At 32.9% G+C, this 15,125-nt stretch overlaps 1 protein-coding gene across 2 annotated transcripts in view; it reads right to left on the bottom strand.

Annotated features, from left to right (window-relative positions):
- The window catches only part of CALCRL (calcitonin receptor like receptor), a 103,164-nt gene that overhangs the window by 31,552 nt on the left and 56,487 nt on the right, over positions 1 to 15,125 (bottom strand). For both annotated transcript variants that reach the window (XM_060622299.3, XM_060622300.3), the window contains 7 exons: positions 14,245 to 14,335; positions 13,970 to 14,083; positions 12,965 to 13,057; positions 10,112 to 10,247; positions 7,260 to 7,370; positions 7,054 to 7,166; positions 5,560 to 5,651 (listed from right to left, as the gene is read on the bottom strand). In XM_060622299.3, coding sequence (XP_060478282.1) covers positions 5,560 to 5,651; positions 7,054 to 7,166; positions 7,260 to 7,370; positions 10,112 to 10,247; positions 12,965 to 13,018 — 506 coding nt within the window. In that variant the 5' untranslated portion in view covers positions 13,019 to 13,057; positions 13,970 to 14,083; positions 14,245 to 14,335. The remainder of the gene's footprint in view (positions 1 to 5,559; positions 5,652 to 7,053; positions 7,167 to 7,259; positions 7,371 to 10,111; positions 10,248 to 12,964; positions 13,058 to 13,969; positions 14,084 to 14,244; positions 14,336 to 15,125) is intronic.

Raw genomic sequence — 15,125 nt, 5'->3', positions numbered from 1 at the left:
ACAAATGCTAACTTTCCTGACACTGAAATTATGTATTTTGATTTTAAAAGTATTAATTTTTTAATTCTAATCCTCTTTAGTAAGTTACTCCTCATTCATAGACTTGGGTTTGGAAGTAACATTACAGATCATTAGGTCTAACCAAGTATGGGAATACCCCATTTCAAAATTCTGATTAGACTGACATCTAATTTCTGTCTGAGTGACAGGAAGGTCAATAGGTCAATTGGGGTTCATTATATTTTGTTTAGCTGTTAGAATTTTTTTTATAAATTGACTCAAAATTTTTTTTGTTATTATATAAACTCTATTCCTAATTACAGTAATTGATATTCTTGAAGTCATCTATTGTGCCCCCTATGTTTTGTCTTTTTCTGGCTTACCATTTTTGATATGTTGACTCCCTGATCAGTGAACATTATTTTCTTCAATTGCTTTACTATCCTAATAAGCCAATTCTTGTAACACCCTCTTTCCTTTACAAAGTCAGTTCATAATGGACAGAGTAAATGACTGCTCTGATTAGAGATTTGGCATTGGATACTTTTCATTTATTGGGATAATTTGGCTTGTAGCATTGTTTTCACTTGGCAGTCCCATTGCTTCCTCATTAATTCACAGCAAGCATTTGGTCAACTAAATCATAGACTCACAAAAGCTTTGTCAATTTTACATTCGACTTTATGGAATTAGTGTAGGAGTTTAGTTACATCCTTGCTAAATTCAAATTTGTTTGGGACCATAAGACTTGGTATTCTAGGAGACCATTGTTCTCTTTTTGACTACAGATTTTGGTATGCTATATAATTGTTATTCTTCTTAACTTCATGTCATTCAGATATTTAATGTGCTTGAATATTTTGGCTTATTATAAGCAAAATTAAAAACAAAAGATTATTTAATCTGAAGGATCTCTGTTGTATTAGTTTTAAATCTACAGAGACAGGTGGTCTCCTAAATGGTAATTAAAAATTTACTCCACATGCGCTGTAGCTAGTCACAGTTTTAGAAATACTACAATAAGGAATTCAGGAAAATTTCACTGAGGAATTGATGTTCAAGTTCTGATCTGAAAGATGAATAAATTTAATTAGGCTGGGGTGGAAAGATAGGCAAGATATTCAACTATAGGATCAATTAATGATTTTGATTTCATATAAATTACAGCAGAAAGTTTAAGCTTTTTAAAGCAAAGGATGACAAAATCATATCTGTATTTGATCTAAGCTTTGAAAATATTCTGGCTTGCATTGTTTAGAATTCAATGAAGGTGGTAAAGGGGAACTTCCTGAGGCTAGTTAAGACAAGGTTGGTGGTGGTGGCAGCAGAGATAAACTAACTGGATCCATTGGAGGGCTGTTAGGAGGTGAAATCCAGAGTATGAGGAAGAATGATTAGGAAGAAAGTTGAGAAGGTGCCACAGATTGCCCCTAACTCACCTAGATTGCTGGTGGTGGTAATCTTGAAGATGGGTCACTCTGGGAGAAAAACTGCTTTGAGTTAGGAGGAGGTATGTATTATGAATTTTTTTCAAGCATATTGATATTCAGATACTTTTGAGATGATGTATTTGAAGAGCCATACAAAGATATATACTCTTTGACCAAAAAAATCCCAAGTCTCTGGGAATGTAGCCTAAAAAAATAGTGCCAAATATGGGAAAAGTTATGGCTGAAAATGTCTGTTACAGTGTTTTTAATTAATAGGAAAAATTGGAAGTAATGTTACTATTTAAAACATGGGGAAATTTAATAAACTTTTGTCAGCTTACACAATGGAATATTATTTAGCCAAGTAAATAACTAAATAATAAACTGAAGAATTTTAAAAACTCTTTAGGGACATGGAAAGAATTATATAATGCTAAATTATAAAAATAGTTAAAATACTTTGCAATTAAAACTGTAAAAACAAATTAATATGAAATAAAACTACAAAAATCTAAGAAATTGCTCAATAGGATATTAAAATTACAGGTTTATATATTCTTTTCTTTATTTAAGAATTAGTAAAAAAAAAAGAATTAGTAACATGCTTAATTTTTTTTTATTTTTTAAAAAATGCAAATTTAAGTGCAAATCTTGTTTCTCAAGATTATAGTTTGTTTTAAGAATACATATTTTGGGGGTCCCTGGGTGGCTCAGTCCCACCACTTCAGCTCAGATCATGATCTCATGGTTCATGAGTTCAAGCCCTGCATGGGGCTCTCTGCTATCAGTGCAAAGTCTGCTTCAGATCCTCTATCCTGCTCTCTCAGCCTGTTCTCCCTCTCTCTGTCTCAACATCAATAAACTTTAATAAAAAAATTAAAAATTCATATTTTTAAGTTTATTTATTTATTTTTGAGAGAGAGAAAGAGTGCATGCACTTATGTGAGGACAAGAAGGAGAGGGAAAGAGAGAATCCCAAGTAGGCCCCATGCTCAGCACAGAGCCAACATGGGGCTCCAACTCACAAATGGCAAGATCAAGACCTGAAAAGAAATCAAGAGTAGGACTCTTCACTGACTGAGCCACCAGAGCACCTCAAGTTTGTTTTTAATTAAGGAATGAATTCTTTTTCCTAAGGTTAAAAATATTTAACAGTCATACCTTTTTTCCCCAAGATTTGTAAAACAGTCTTAAACAGCTCTTATGATTCCTATTTTATGCCTTCAGGATAGAGGCTGACCTCCTTTATATTCAGTCATAATTGTTAAGTTTTATGTTAAAAAAAAAGAAACTTGGCTAATATTAGTTACTTTTTAAAAATTTTTTAAAGTTTATTTATTTTTGAGAGGCAGAGACAGCCTGAGTGGGGGAGAGGCAGAGATGGAGAGAGAAAATTCCAAGCACACTCTATGAGGTCAGCACAGAGCGTGATGTGGAGCTTGAACTCATGAAACCATGAGGTCATAACCTGAGCTGAAACCAAGAGTCAGAGGCATAACCAACTGAGCCACCCAGGTGGCCCTAGTTACATTAAAATTTTTTTTAATGCTTATTTATTTTTGAGAGAGAGAGAGAGAGAGAGAGAGAGAGAGAGAGAGAGATTGCAAGTGGGGGAGGGGCAGAGAGAGAGAAGGAGACACAGAATCCGAAGCAGGCTCCAGGCTCTGAGCTGTCAGCACAGAGCCCCATGTGGGCTCAAAATCACGAACTGCGAGATCATGACCTGAGCCGAAGTTGGGCACTTAAGAGTCCACGGAGCCACCCAGGCGCCCCACCACTAGTTATATTTAAATTAATCCTTTCCATGTGTTGGTATGTTATGGTGTGGAGGATACGTAATTTTCGTGAACTAAAAATCTGAGTTCTAGGAGTACTGCATAAACTTAACAGCAATTAGCCATATCATTTAGTTCCAAGAGCCAAGACAGTCAGATTTTAAAATGTAGTATTTTTAAATTGTAAAGATTTGCCTTTAGAATTAGAAAGGATATGAACTATATTTTTGTGAAACTATTTAGTCATTTTATTACACTAAATGAGAATTTGAAATTTTAATTTTATTTTGTGTGTGTGTGTTTTTTTTTACATTTATTTATTTTTGAGAAACAAAATGAGACAAAGCGTGCTTGGGAGAGGGGCAGAGAGAGGAGACACAGAATCTGAAGCAGGCTCTGGGCTCTGAGCAAGTGGTGAGCACACAGCCTGATGTGGGGCTTGAACCCATGAACTGTGAGATCATGACCTGTGCCAAAGTTGGACGCTCAACCGACTGAGGCACCCAGGCACCCCTATTTTGTGTTTTAAATTCACTAAATATTAACCAAGATTTATTACCATATTTTACCAGTAAGTTTGTTAGCATCAGCAACATTGCTTCACTTTGTCAATTAGCATAAATTATATATCACTATGGACCAGAGGACTGTAAAAATTATCACTTTGGAAAATGGTTTATTTTCTATTTTTAGAAGAGATATTTTTAATCTATTATACAATCATAACAAAGTTTTTCCTACTCCAAAGATAGTATTCATTTAAAAAATCTTGTGTAAGCTAAGAGTATATATGAGTAAAGACATGAAGTTTTAATAAGCTGTATGTAAGCATCTGATATGACCTAACTAATTACAAATGCATTGAGAACTGGCAGTTGGTTTTCTCAAAAACCTTTTGGTAACTTGTTGCAAAATATAGTATAGTAAATATAATTCTTTAAGAAGTGTTTTCCATATTTTAGGATAAAAATTCCTTTCAACTGACTTTTAATTAATGCTTAATTAGCTTTATTCAGAGTGGAGTTTTTTAAAGTCAGTTTCTAATCGTGCCTAGATGTTATAAATTAAAAGTGCCATTAAAAAGTTTCCATGTGGATACCTCAAAGTAACTAATCTTGAAGATTTTTAAAAAGGCGCAGGTTGGGGCTCCTGGGTGGCTCAGTTGGTTAAGCCTCTGACTTTGGCTCAGGTCATGATCTCATGGTTTGTGAGTTCGAGCCCCGCGTCGGGCTCTGTGCTGACAGCTCAGAGCCTGGGGCCTGCTTCGGATTCTGTGTCTCGCTCTCTCTCTGCCCCTCCCCTGCTCACGCTCTGTCTCTCTCTGTCTCAAAAAATAAAAAAACACTAAAAAAAAAAAAAAAATTAAAAAAAAAAAAAGGCGCAGGTTTCCAAAAATACCAGTACAGTTCTGATGCAATCTCTACATCCTGTGATTTTGAACCCATGAGAGACAATGGTTGGTTGGTTTGTATATTCTTCGATGCACTCTGAATATTCGATGGACTGTGGGCCAAAAGCTGGTGCTCTGTTACATCCAGGGGCTTGATAATTTCCAGATTTGGATTATTGTGGTATGCTACTACTCTAGCTGATTTTGAAGCTGCTAATGCTCCAAGACAATTGTTGGAGGAGAAAGAGGAAGATAATGACAATGGTGATAAAGCCACCATGAAATACAGCTACTCACTCTCCATACTGCATTCTATAATTAACTGGTGGTGATCAAGTTATAAAAACCATTTTAATGCATAAAATACTGCATGCAAATTTTGATATTTACTTTCCTATCAATTAAAAAAATCATTTGTTGATTGTCTAAATCAAGAAATTGGAGTTGACTCTCCTTCCCCCAAAAAGAAGTAAATTTCAAGTAAAATTCAAACTGCAATCTACCTATATAATAAACCTATATAACCGAACCATAATATATTTAGGTTATTATTATTATTAGATAATATGTATTATTCCCATTGCCACATTCCCATTGGTTTCTGTAATGTAGCACATATACTGACACTAACATTGACCTAGAAGTTGAAAATTCAGTTAATAAGCTCTATAATATTTGATAGTTTCCAAAACAAATACAGATACATTTACATATTGATTTTGGCTCTCTTCTTTCCACATGACTTCATACTTAGGCTTCAGATATTTCATCAATCTCTGCTCTATACATTTTATAAAGTCAAGGTAAGATCAATATATTTCAGATTATTCTAAATGTTCAATTTATTTTAAACATTATAAATCATCTATTCCTATATTTTATCAGCACATGACATAAACATGCACAAGGCACTGCATTCACCAAAGACAATTGATAAATTAAAAAATATTTTACATGTACTTACTTGAAATAAAAGAATATGCCAAGTGAGATAAGCAGTGATGCAATAGATAATCCATGTCCAATTATAGTCAGGTAAAACAAATTCAGTGCAGTCTACAATTGGTATGAATAAAAAAACAATTAAGATTCCTATCAATACTATAATCCCACATGTGTATAAGCTCAAATCAATAGAACAAGTTATATTTCTAAAAATATGTGTTCTGCTCGCATTGCCATTTAGCTTACAAACCAATAGATACTTAAATACATCTGGAAAAAAGAGTATCTGTGCAAATTTATCAAGTGACATCAACGTTTATAAATTGTATGTCCTCTTAATGTAGAAAATTAGAAATCATATATTAAACCTAGGAAGGAATAATTTTATTGATCTAGGTTTTGTAATACTTGAAAGTAGCATTTTATGTTTTGAAGGACATTGACAGTTTTTACTCTATCACTTTGTGAATGTTAAATGCTATTAATTATTTTTGTTTATTTTAGATAAGGCTTTCTTTCCTACTGGGTTTTTCTTGTTCCTTTAACAAATTTGAAGCCCCAAGACTAATCTCAATATAGCAATTATAGGAGCCTCTAATCTATACAAATATGTTTTTTCACATGGTTTCACTCTTCCTCTTTGTTTTTTTATTTTTCTGTATTCTATTTGTAACTTACCATTTTATTGTATATTTTTATACTTCTCTTTAAAATCTTCTCTGAATAAGCAAAGAACACATGATTTATAAGTATAGTGATAGTTGACATTTATCAAATGCTTACTATATACCCATGAGTTTTCTAAGAATTTTCCTTGTATTAAGTCAATCCTTATGAAAACCTTGAGGCTAGGTTTATTGTTATCTTCATTTTATATACAAGGAAACTGAGGCAGAGAGAGGTTATAAGCTTGCCTGAGGTCATATGGCTGGTAAAGAATAGGAACAAGAAATCAGGACTCCGTTCCAATCACTGACAAACTGCCTGTATATTCACACCTGTGCAAATGTATTCAGGCACTTTCTATCAAAGCTTAATTGTTGTGACAAACTGTGACTAACCTTGACTTTAATGTATTGTGTTAAAAGTGGGAATGTGAGTAACCTAGCAGCCAGTCAGAAGGACAGCCTTCTGTTGAGGGACAGATAGAGCTGTGTACACCCTTTTGGACTTACTTTGTTTACTTGAGCACAATTCCTGAACTTAGTTCTAGAAATTCCAATACCAATGAATATGTTCCCTTTTCTTTCCCTTTTAAAATATGTTTTCTTTGGGAAATTTGAAACTCCAATACCAACACATTGACTTGTAAATACACTATTACCTAGGAGGATTGCTTCCTTTGTGTAATGACAGAATGAATAATTATTTCCACAAAGATTTTTCTCCATTGTTTATAAAAAGGCTTTACAACACAATGGAACACTAGCTAAATTTTCTCCAATACCCTATCAGTAACTAACTTTGTAAGTAGATCATGTAAATAACATTTCAGTTCATAATTATTCCATACCTTCACTTTCTCGTGTGTGTTAAGATTACACTGGGTATAATTTGTCCATGTCCTGTTGCTCTCAGGATGTCTAAACCAGTTTCCATCTTGGTCACAGATCTTTGTAACTTTTTCTTTAATTAAAAAGAAAAGAAGAAAACATTAATGCGATTAATTTAGAGTTTATTTAATGTCAAGTGGATCTGTATATAAATCTCTGTTTCTACCTGACGGATCAAAGTCCTGAAAGTAATCAGGGCAGTGCTGCATTGATTCGGTTCCTGCGGCAACATCATTCCAGCATAACCACCCATCCCAGGTTCTGTTACAGTAAATGCCTTAAGAGAAGAATAAAAATCAGTGATTAATAATCCCTTTAGTTATACATGAAGACATAAGTCTTACTGGTGGGCTAATACTGACATGAAATACATACTACCAACTGCAAATGAAGACCATATAAAATCCATAGCTGGTAAGTTTTTCATCAAGTCATTATTGGGTTTATTGCCAAATTAAATTTAGAAATATCCATAAAAGTGTACTGAAAAGTTTAGATTTAATTCCAGTTCTCAAAGGTGGCTATTCACTCAATAAATCAAGTGGTCTTTGATGGCTGTCCTTAACCATAAGGGTGGTAGTTACTTAGTGTCCCTATACTTAAAACTTTTTAAAAGTATTAGAAATTGGAAAATGTGTGTTCTTAGGGCAAGGTTTTAGTATTTTCTGAGATAAACAAATGAACACTCTAACACTTCCTATTTCACAGTATTGACCCTAACAGATATTCAGGCCCCTCTACCAAATTGTAGCTCTTACTTCCCTTCCTTTCCATTTCAAATGGAGTAGAATGTAAACATTCTCATATTTTCCTTTTAGTAAACTGAAGAGAAAGATCCTCTTATGTGAACAAATATAAGTTTTTTTTAAAAAGGGATGGAGAAATAAAATGACCAATAGTCCAATGTTATAACAGTCTATAATTAAAGAAAATAATTTTTCACCTAGTCGGGCAAGTACTCATAGATAGAAGCCCAAATGTTTCATGAGATGTTTATTATTTTTTAACGGATTTGTGCCACAATCTCAGACTCAATCTAATCTTCATCAAGGTAGAAAAAAATTCTACTGGCCTGAAAGTGTAAGTAATTCTATTAAATTATTAAGTAAGTAATTCTATTAAATTCTATTAAAAAATAACTCATTTCATCTCTGTTTTTTTCTCCTGTGGTTTTCACTTATTTAAATAGTCTACATTCATATATTACTAAATAAAATGCATTTTGTGGCCTAACAGAGAAGAATTCCCTGATAGAAAGCATCTCAAACAGATCCTATCACCTGTCCAAAAGATCCCATCTAATTAATGATAACACTGGCAGTATGATAGATTACATGGGGCAGAATTTTTCACATGTGTTGTATGGCATTTGAGTGAGACAGGAGTAGGTATTCCATTAAAAGAGTTTCTGTGGTCAAAAGATTTGGGAAGCATAAAGTTGAAATGAAGACAGTTCTTTCTTGCAAGACTTGCTAGAGTATTTAAAATTACAAAGTGCATTATGAAGCTCCAAGAGGAGGATTTATTACATGGTGATTCTAAAATTATTGTATCACAAAATTATTTTATTATGAAACACTCATAAAGATATTCCTGTTGTTCAACAATGAGATTTGAAGACTACTTTTACATATATCTACACGATTTGGAAGGGGTTAATTCAATAATTTGAAACTTGAAACTTGGAGTTTAATGGAATAAAGTGATAAGTCAGATAAGTTAACAGAATTTGTATGCAGTTTGTGTACTGGATAATTTAACCCCTAGTGACATAATATCAGATAGTTTGTCAGTGTCTGGTATATATCCAAGATATTTTTAACTGAATAAATATCTCATTAAAAAAAGTTTGGATAGATCTATCTAAATACTTCTCCAAAGATTATCAAATTATATTGTTCCATTAGATTTTTCATTAAGAATTGTTCATTACAATTCTAAAAGTTCTAAAAGTTGACCAATGTGGGAAAATCACTTTTTTCTCTTTCTCACAAGCAAGTTCATTTTGTCAGTTACAAATACTAATAATAACCTACTGTCAATATTTCATTTATATAAGAAACATTATATATTATACCATCAAATATTTTTCCAAAAATGTAAAGATCTTTGTATCCACTGATAATTTAGAAATATCTAAAGTCTAGGGGCGCCTGGATGGCTCAGTCAGTGCGTCTGACTTCAGCTCAGGTCATGATCTCACGGTTGACGAGTTCTAGCCCCGAATCAGGGTCTGTGCTGACAGCTGAGAGCCTGGAGCCTGCTTTGGATTCTGCCTCCCTCTCTCTTTGCCCCTCCCCCGCTCATGCTCTGTCTCCCTCTGTCTCAAAAGTAAATATAAACATTAAAAAAATAAAAAAAAGAAATATCTAAAGTCTTTACATTTTGCTATGTTTCATTGTGAGTTTCACGTTTTACATTTTGAAGATATACCTGTGCCAGATAAAAATACATGGCCTGCTTTTGGTCTTGATTTTTTATTTTGTTTTTGCTAAATCTAGCAACTCTAATTGTGCTACTCATCTTTGTATCTTCAGAATCCAGGCAAATATCTGGCACTTAGCAGGACTTCAATAATGTTATAAAAATATCTAAAGAATATCTTAATAGAAACAGAAGCACTTAGACCAAATGTATTATACAAAGCACGCATTATGCAAAAAAATTATTATGCAAGCTCCTATCAAGCAGCTTGTGAAAGAGAAATACAAATTACGTAAGCTGAAGATCAAGTCACTGATTTAATTAAAGACACACATTTGATATTTTAAATATCTTTGTACCATAAAAAACATTACTAAAAATATTCCTGTTGCACATAGTTTGAATTAGAATTTTTTAAAAAGGAGCAAGATAAATTATGTCATAAATTTCTTCATAAGTTAGAATGCATATGTAACAGGAAAGCTAACTAACCCATTTTTAACAATGGACCTAAGAAACCCATAAATGATATAATGGAGTAGTTTTCTTTTAAAAGGGTATCAAAGGCATTTAAAATTAAGTAGTCATGTTTACCTTCTGTTTGTTGAATAGGGTCTTGCATAATTTTTTGGTAACATTCATACTGAGCTGTCATGATTTTATTTCTAGTATAGACACCGATCTCAGTTAAGTCATCAATGTTCTCTTCTGATTCTGCTATGTCAAGAATCTAAGGGATTTAAAAAAAATAAGAATTGTGAGAATGTCTGTCAGAGGCAGTCTGTCACAGTGGAAGAAGAGTAGCTGCAGTGATATGCTACATGGTTAACTGGTTCTGGGGGGAAAATCCCTGATTTGAACTGTTTGCTAATTTTCATGGTTTAAATGTCCCCACCATGTTTAATTTCAAGTGACCTCAAGTAGCTGTAAATGGCAGCTCTGGGAAACAGGCTATAGTCGGTTCTCAGAAGCCTATAGGATCTGGCTCTAGGATGTGAGCTCTGGAATACAGACAGAGTTGTATTGAAAATCCACCTCTACTTTTTCACCTGCTCTGTGAATATGGGCAAGATATTTAAGTCCCTAAGGCTCTGCTTTCTTATTGTAAAATGGAATAAAAAAAATTTTAATGGGATAAAATAGTATCAAGATAACAGAGGGGAATGGGGCGCCTGGGTGGCTCAGTCAGTTAAACACTGACTCTCAATTTGGACTGAGGTCAAGATCTCATGGGTTCATGAGTTTGAGCCCCTCTACGGGCTCTGTACGGACAACATGGAGCCTGCTTGGGATTCTCTCCCTCTCTTTCTCTGCCTTTCCTCTGCTCTGACACATGCATTCTCTCTTTCTCAAAATAAACTTAAAAAAAATAACGGGAAGTATTTGACACATGGTAAATATTCAAAACTGTTGGCCATTTTTATTATCAGATTTTGATCATCAAAATATTGAGAAGTTCATTTATGTCATTGGTAAATAGAATTTTTACTGTATGTACATCAATAAACGTTTTGGACAAGATATATATTTAAGATCTTCCAATTTAGTAGTACTATTTTAAGCTTCACTTCCATTTTAATATCTGCATGACTTTTTGTTACTGTTTTGCAATATGAAGCCTGTATAACCTCCCTCAACCTTACTTCTTCTTCACTTTTGCATTATTTCCTTTAATTATCATTCATAAGCATTAATTTTCTACTCTTATTTTGTTCCCTTACACTTGATTCTCTGTTCTCTAGCCCGAATTCATATTTACCAAAGTCTAAGTAGTTATATTCCCTCAGTGTGTGGTACCACTCAAGCCTCACTATCACCTGAGCACCATTTAACATTTATTCTCTCATTCTTTGATTAGTTTTAATTTCCTAATAAAGATTTGTGCAGCATTTGTGCTGCACAAGCAATAAATGTAAATTTACAGCATTAAGAAAATTAGTATTTTTCTCCTGTTCTCAGGAAGTTTATAGAATTGCATAAAATCAATATCATTTTTATTCTTAAAAACACAGCTTTGCACTATCTGAATGAATTCAAGAAAAATGGTCACAATTCCTTAAATTACAGTAATCAGATTGGTAATCTGATACAGAATTACCTGCAGGCAACCAGAGTTGGCCTGTGCAGTTCATTGGCACGCTCAGTGCAGGGAGGGAGCTGAAGAAACAGGAGTCCTGCTTCTTGAATTCTAGGCTATTTACCTAAGATAACATCTAAGAAGTGTAGGATTTGGACTGCTCCTAGACTGGAGAATGTTTTCAAATACAAATGCTGATAGGAATGTAGGCTTGTTTCCCCCCACCCCCCCCCATTTAAGTTTTCTATATTTTTCTTGAGTTTCTTTGTTTAAATCCTCTTTTGGGGTTTGCTTGAAAACACCACAGGAAATTTATGTGCTGGCACAGAATCAGATGAGATTACATCTGTCGGTTTCTAATATATATAGTGAGATAAGAGTACAGTCCCTGTTTTAATGTGGGAGAGAGAAAAATGTGAACAAAATATTTCTGTAAATAAACATCCAATTGTGTGTGTAAGGAATATGGCCCCTCCGGTAGGGCAATAGGTTTGTAGTCATCCTTAGTCTACCCTCCACCTCCAGTCTCACCTTCCCCGCAGCCGCATGCAAGGGCACACATGAGTGCTCACACTCACATATACAACTGCCCCAAATTTAGCATAAAGCCCATCAGAAAACAGGCACTTCATACTCATTTGAATGAATGGATAAGGAAATTGATTGAAAACAGTGCATGGTTGGGGTGCCTGGGTGACTCAGTCGGTTAAGCATCTGACCTCAGCTCAGGTCATGATCTCACTGTTGGTGGGTTTGAGCCCCATGTTGGGCTCAGAGCCTAGAGCCTGCTTCCTATTCTGTGTCCCCCTCTCACTCTGCCCCTCCCCCACTCATGCTCGCTCTCTCTCTCTCTCTCTCTCTCTCTCACTCAAAAATAAAACATTAAAAAATTAAAACATAAAACAGTGCATGGTTTCAGTTAATGTAAATCAATCAGTTGGCAGAATGGGAGAAAAACCAACAGGTTGGAATCTACATTTAAACAGATCTAACACATACTCAACAGGTCTGGTTGAAAGTATTTTATTTAATATATATGTAGTATAGAGCCATTTCATTTTTCTTTCAAACTCTGACGATTACCTTCCTCTGGTATCTTTTACATTTTTATTATGGACCTTCCTCACTTTAACATCCCACTCCCACCTCACTGCCCAACCATCCTATAGTGCCTCCTAGCGAATTAAAGCCTAAAAGGATACACTGAAAGAAAATAAAGTATTGCTCTGTTGATTAAAAATGTACTTAATTTATGCATCAAATAACTATATGTCATTTTGTTGTTATTAATGTTTATTAATTATAGGTTTATTGGAAGTCAAAATAAATAATCATAAATAGAGAGATATATTAGAGGTATTTATCCTTACCATAAAAAAAGGCAAGATAAACAGAAAATACAGGATACATTTTTTCTCCATCATTGAAGCCAAAATTAAATATGCTGTACAATATAAATCAAACTGCAAATAAAAATGAAAGAAATATAATTAATCAATATTTATAAAATAAATTTATATGGTACTCAGTGGTAATTTTTTAAAACCATATAATAAGTAATTTAAGTAATTAGAAAGCATCTTACTTTCTTTGCTTTTACCAAAATTGGAATAAAATAATTAAAGTATCAAGACAAAGAATTTCACAAGAGCATAAAGGCACAAATTTTGATAGAATATTTTACCATAAAGCTCACTTTTATCTCCTATATATATTAACCTCATTTTTAATTTTCTGACTCTTCAATAATTTAAGGGGAAAAACTTTCCTCAGGCCAATTTCTTGAGAATCAACAACCATACGTCACAAAAATGGCCTTATAATTTAATAGAAATTATTTTTCCTTTAATTGGGAACTAAAATATTCCCTAAATTATCTATATTAAAATAAGGTTACAGGAAATGGACAATACTACATAAAGTATTTCTGTGAAATTTTTCTAATGGTAGATACAATCCTGAGCTAATGAAAATGGCCTCTAAAACAACACCCCCTAACATCTTAATTCTTAAAGACAAACATTGCTGGGATTGCTTACTCACTGTAAGGTCCATGAGCAACCTACTTTGACAGTGCTTTTATGAGATAAAAATTATCATGATATAGTCATAATACAATGTTTATTTAAGTGAATGTATCTGAAGTATTTATCAACAGAGATTTAAAAAATCCAATCAATAGATATTTGCCAGAAAGCTATGAACTAATACTTAATTTTGTTAAGAACCTTGTCATGATTTTTATTATAGGTCCAATGGTAAAGTAAGAATTATAAAAAGTTTTTCCACATATTAAATTATTATTTTTATAATCACATGCAACAAAAGCACACCAATTTCTAGCAACTTGAATCTATGTCATTGCTTGCCCTTACCAATGACTCACGTAGACAGCTTTTCTTTTTAATTGTAGTAATCTTCCAAATAACGTTTCTCTTCTATCAGATATACTGGGTTTTTATTATTAGTTGATCTTCTTAAAAAAATAACTAAAAAATGAGGAGGCATTATATTAATTTTAGATATTTTTAAAAAATGTTGTAACAAGGAAAAAAATGAATAAAAGTTTTGTCAATATAGTAATTAATGAGTTGATATTTTAGTTTTTATTACATTTTACCATGAGAAAATCTAATTTTCCAATACTTACATACACAATTGTCTCCAGACTCAAATCACATTTTCCCCCGGATCATATTTGATGTTGTCTTGAAGAATTTCTTAAATCCAGGGGTCATGACCTGAAATATTGATCGATGTAGTAATTTAATATTATTTTAATGAGTCTGCATAATTTCCATGAGAAATAGAAATTTTCAAAGAAAATACCTCTATTATAATGATATTTGTATTAAGCTATTCTAATTTTTTTAAATCTCTTTTGCTTACAATATATTTGAGTTTTGTCACAAATATTTGCTGTTTTCCATTATATGGAGAAACTTACGTTAATTTCCATTCATCTAGGATGGTTAAGATACTAAACTTTTAAATTAAACCACAGTTTAATTTTCCTTTGAATAACTTTCTTTATCTAATAACTTCGTGGAATGTGTTATTAGTCTTAGTTACATATATCCATTTCCCTTGCTCATATGTTTTTTTTCAAAGCCAGAAACCATATCTGATTGATCCGTGTATCTTTGGTTAATTTATATTTCCTGTAAATGAATGAAAAAATAAGCCAATAAACTACTTTAGGATTTTAAACTTGCAATCAAGGAAACTAATCATAACTATTAATTAACTGCTATTTCTTCTATTAGAAGGCTTTAGATAGTGTTGGAATCCATACTGACAATGAAAATCAGAAAAAAAAATGTTGCTCTATCAGCATTTTTACTTTCTTATGAAAGAATGTTCCCAAAACTATTTATCTGTCAAGTTTTGTGGTTGTTGAGATACTGAATAAACAGTAATTTACTGCTTTGTAAGTCTTTATAAAGGTTAAGCCAAATTTAAAACATTGGTAGCTTACATTTCTCTGTAGTAAATATATATAAAACAGAAATATACAAATAAGAATGTAAA

Source organism: Panthera onca, chromosome C1 (genome assembly GCF_046562875.1).
Source record: "Panthera onca isolate mPanOnc1 chromosome C1, mPanOnc1 haplotype 2, whole genome shotgun sequence".
Classification (NCBI taxonomy): domain Eukaryota; kingdom Metazoa; phylum Chordata; class Mammalia; order Carnivora; family Felidae; genus Panthera; species Panthera onca.
The sequence above is the reverse complement of the archived record's forward strand: the minus strand, read 5'-3'. Positions and strand labels throughout refer to the sequence as shown.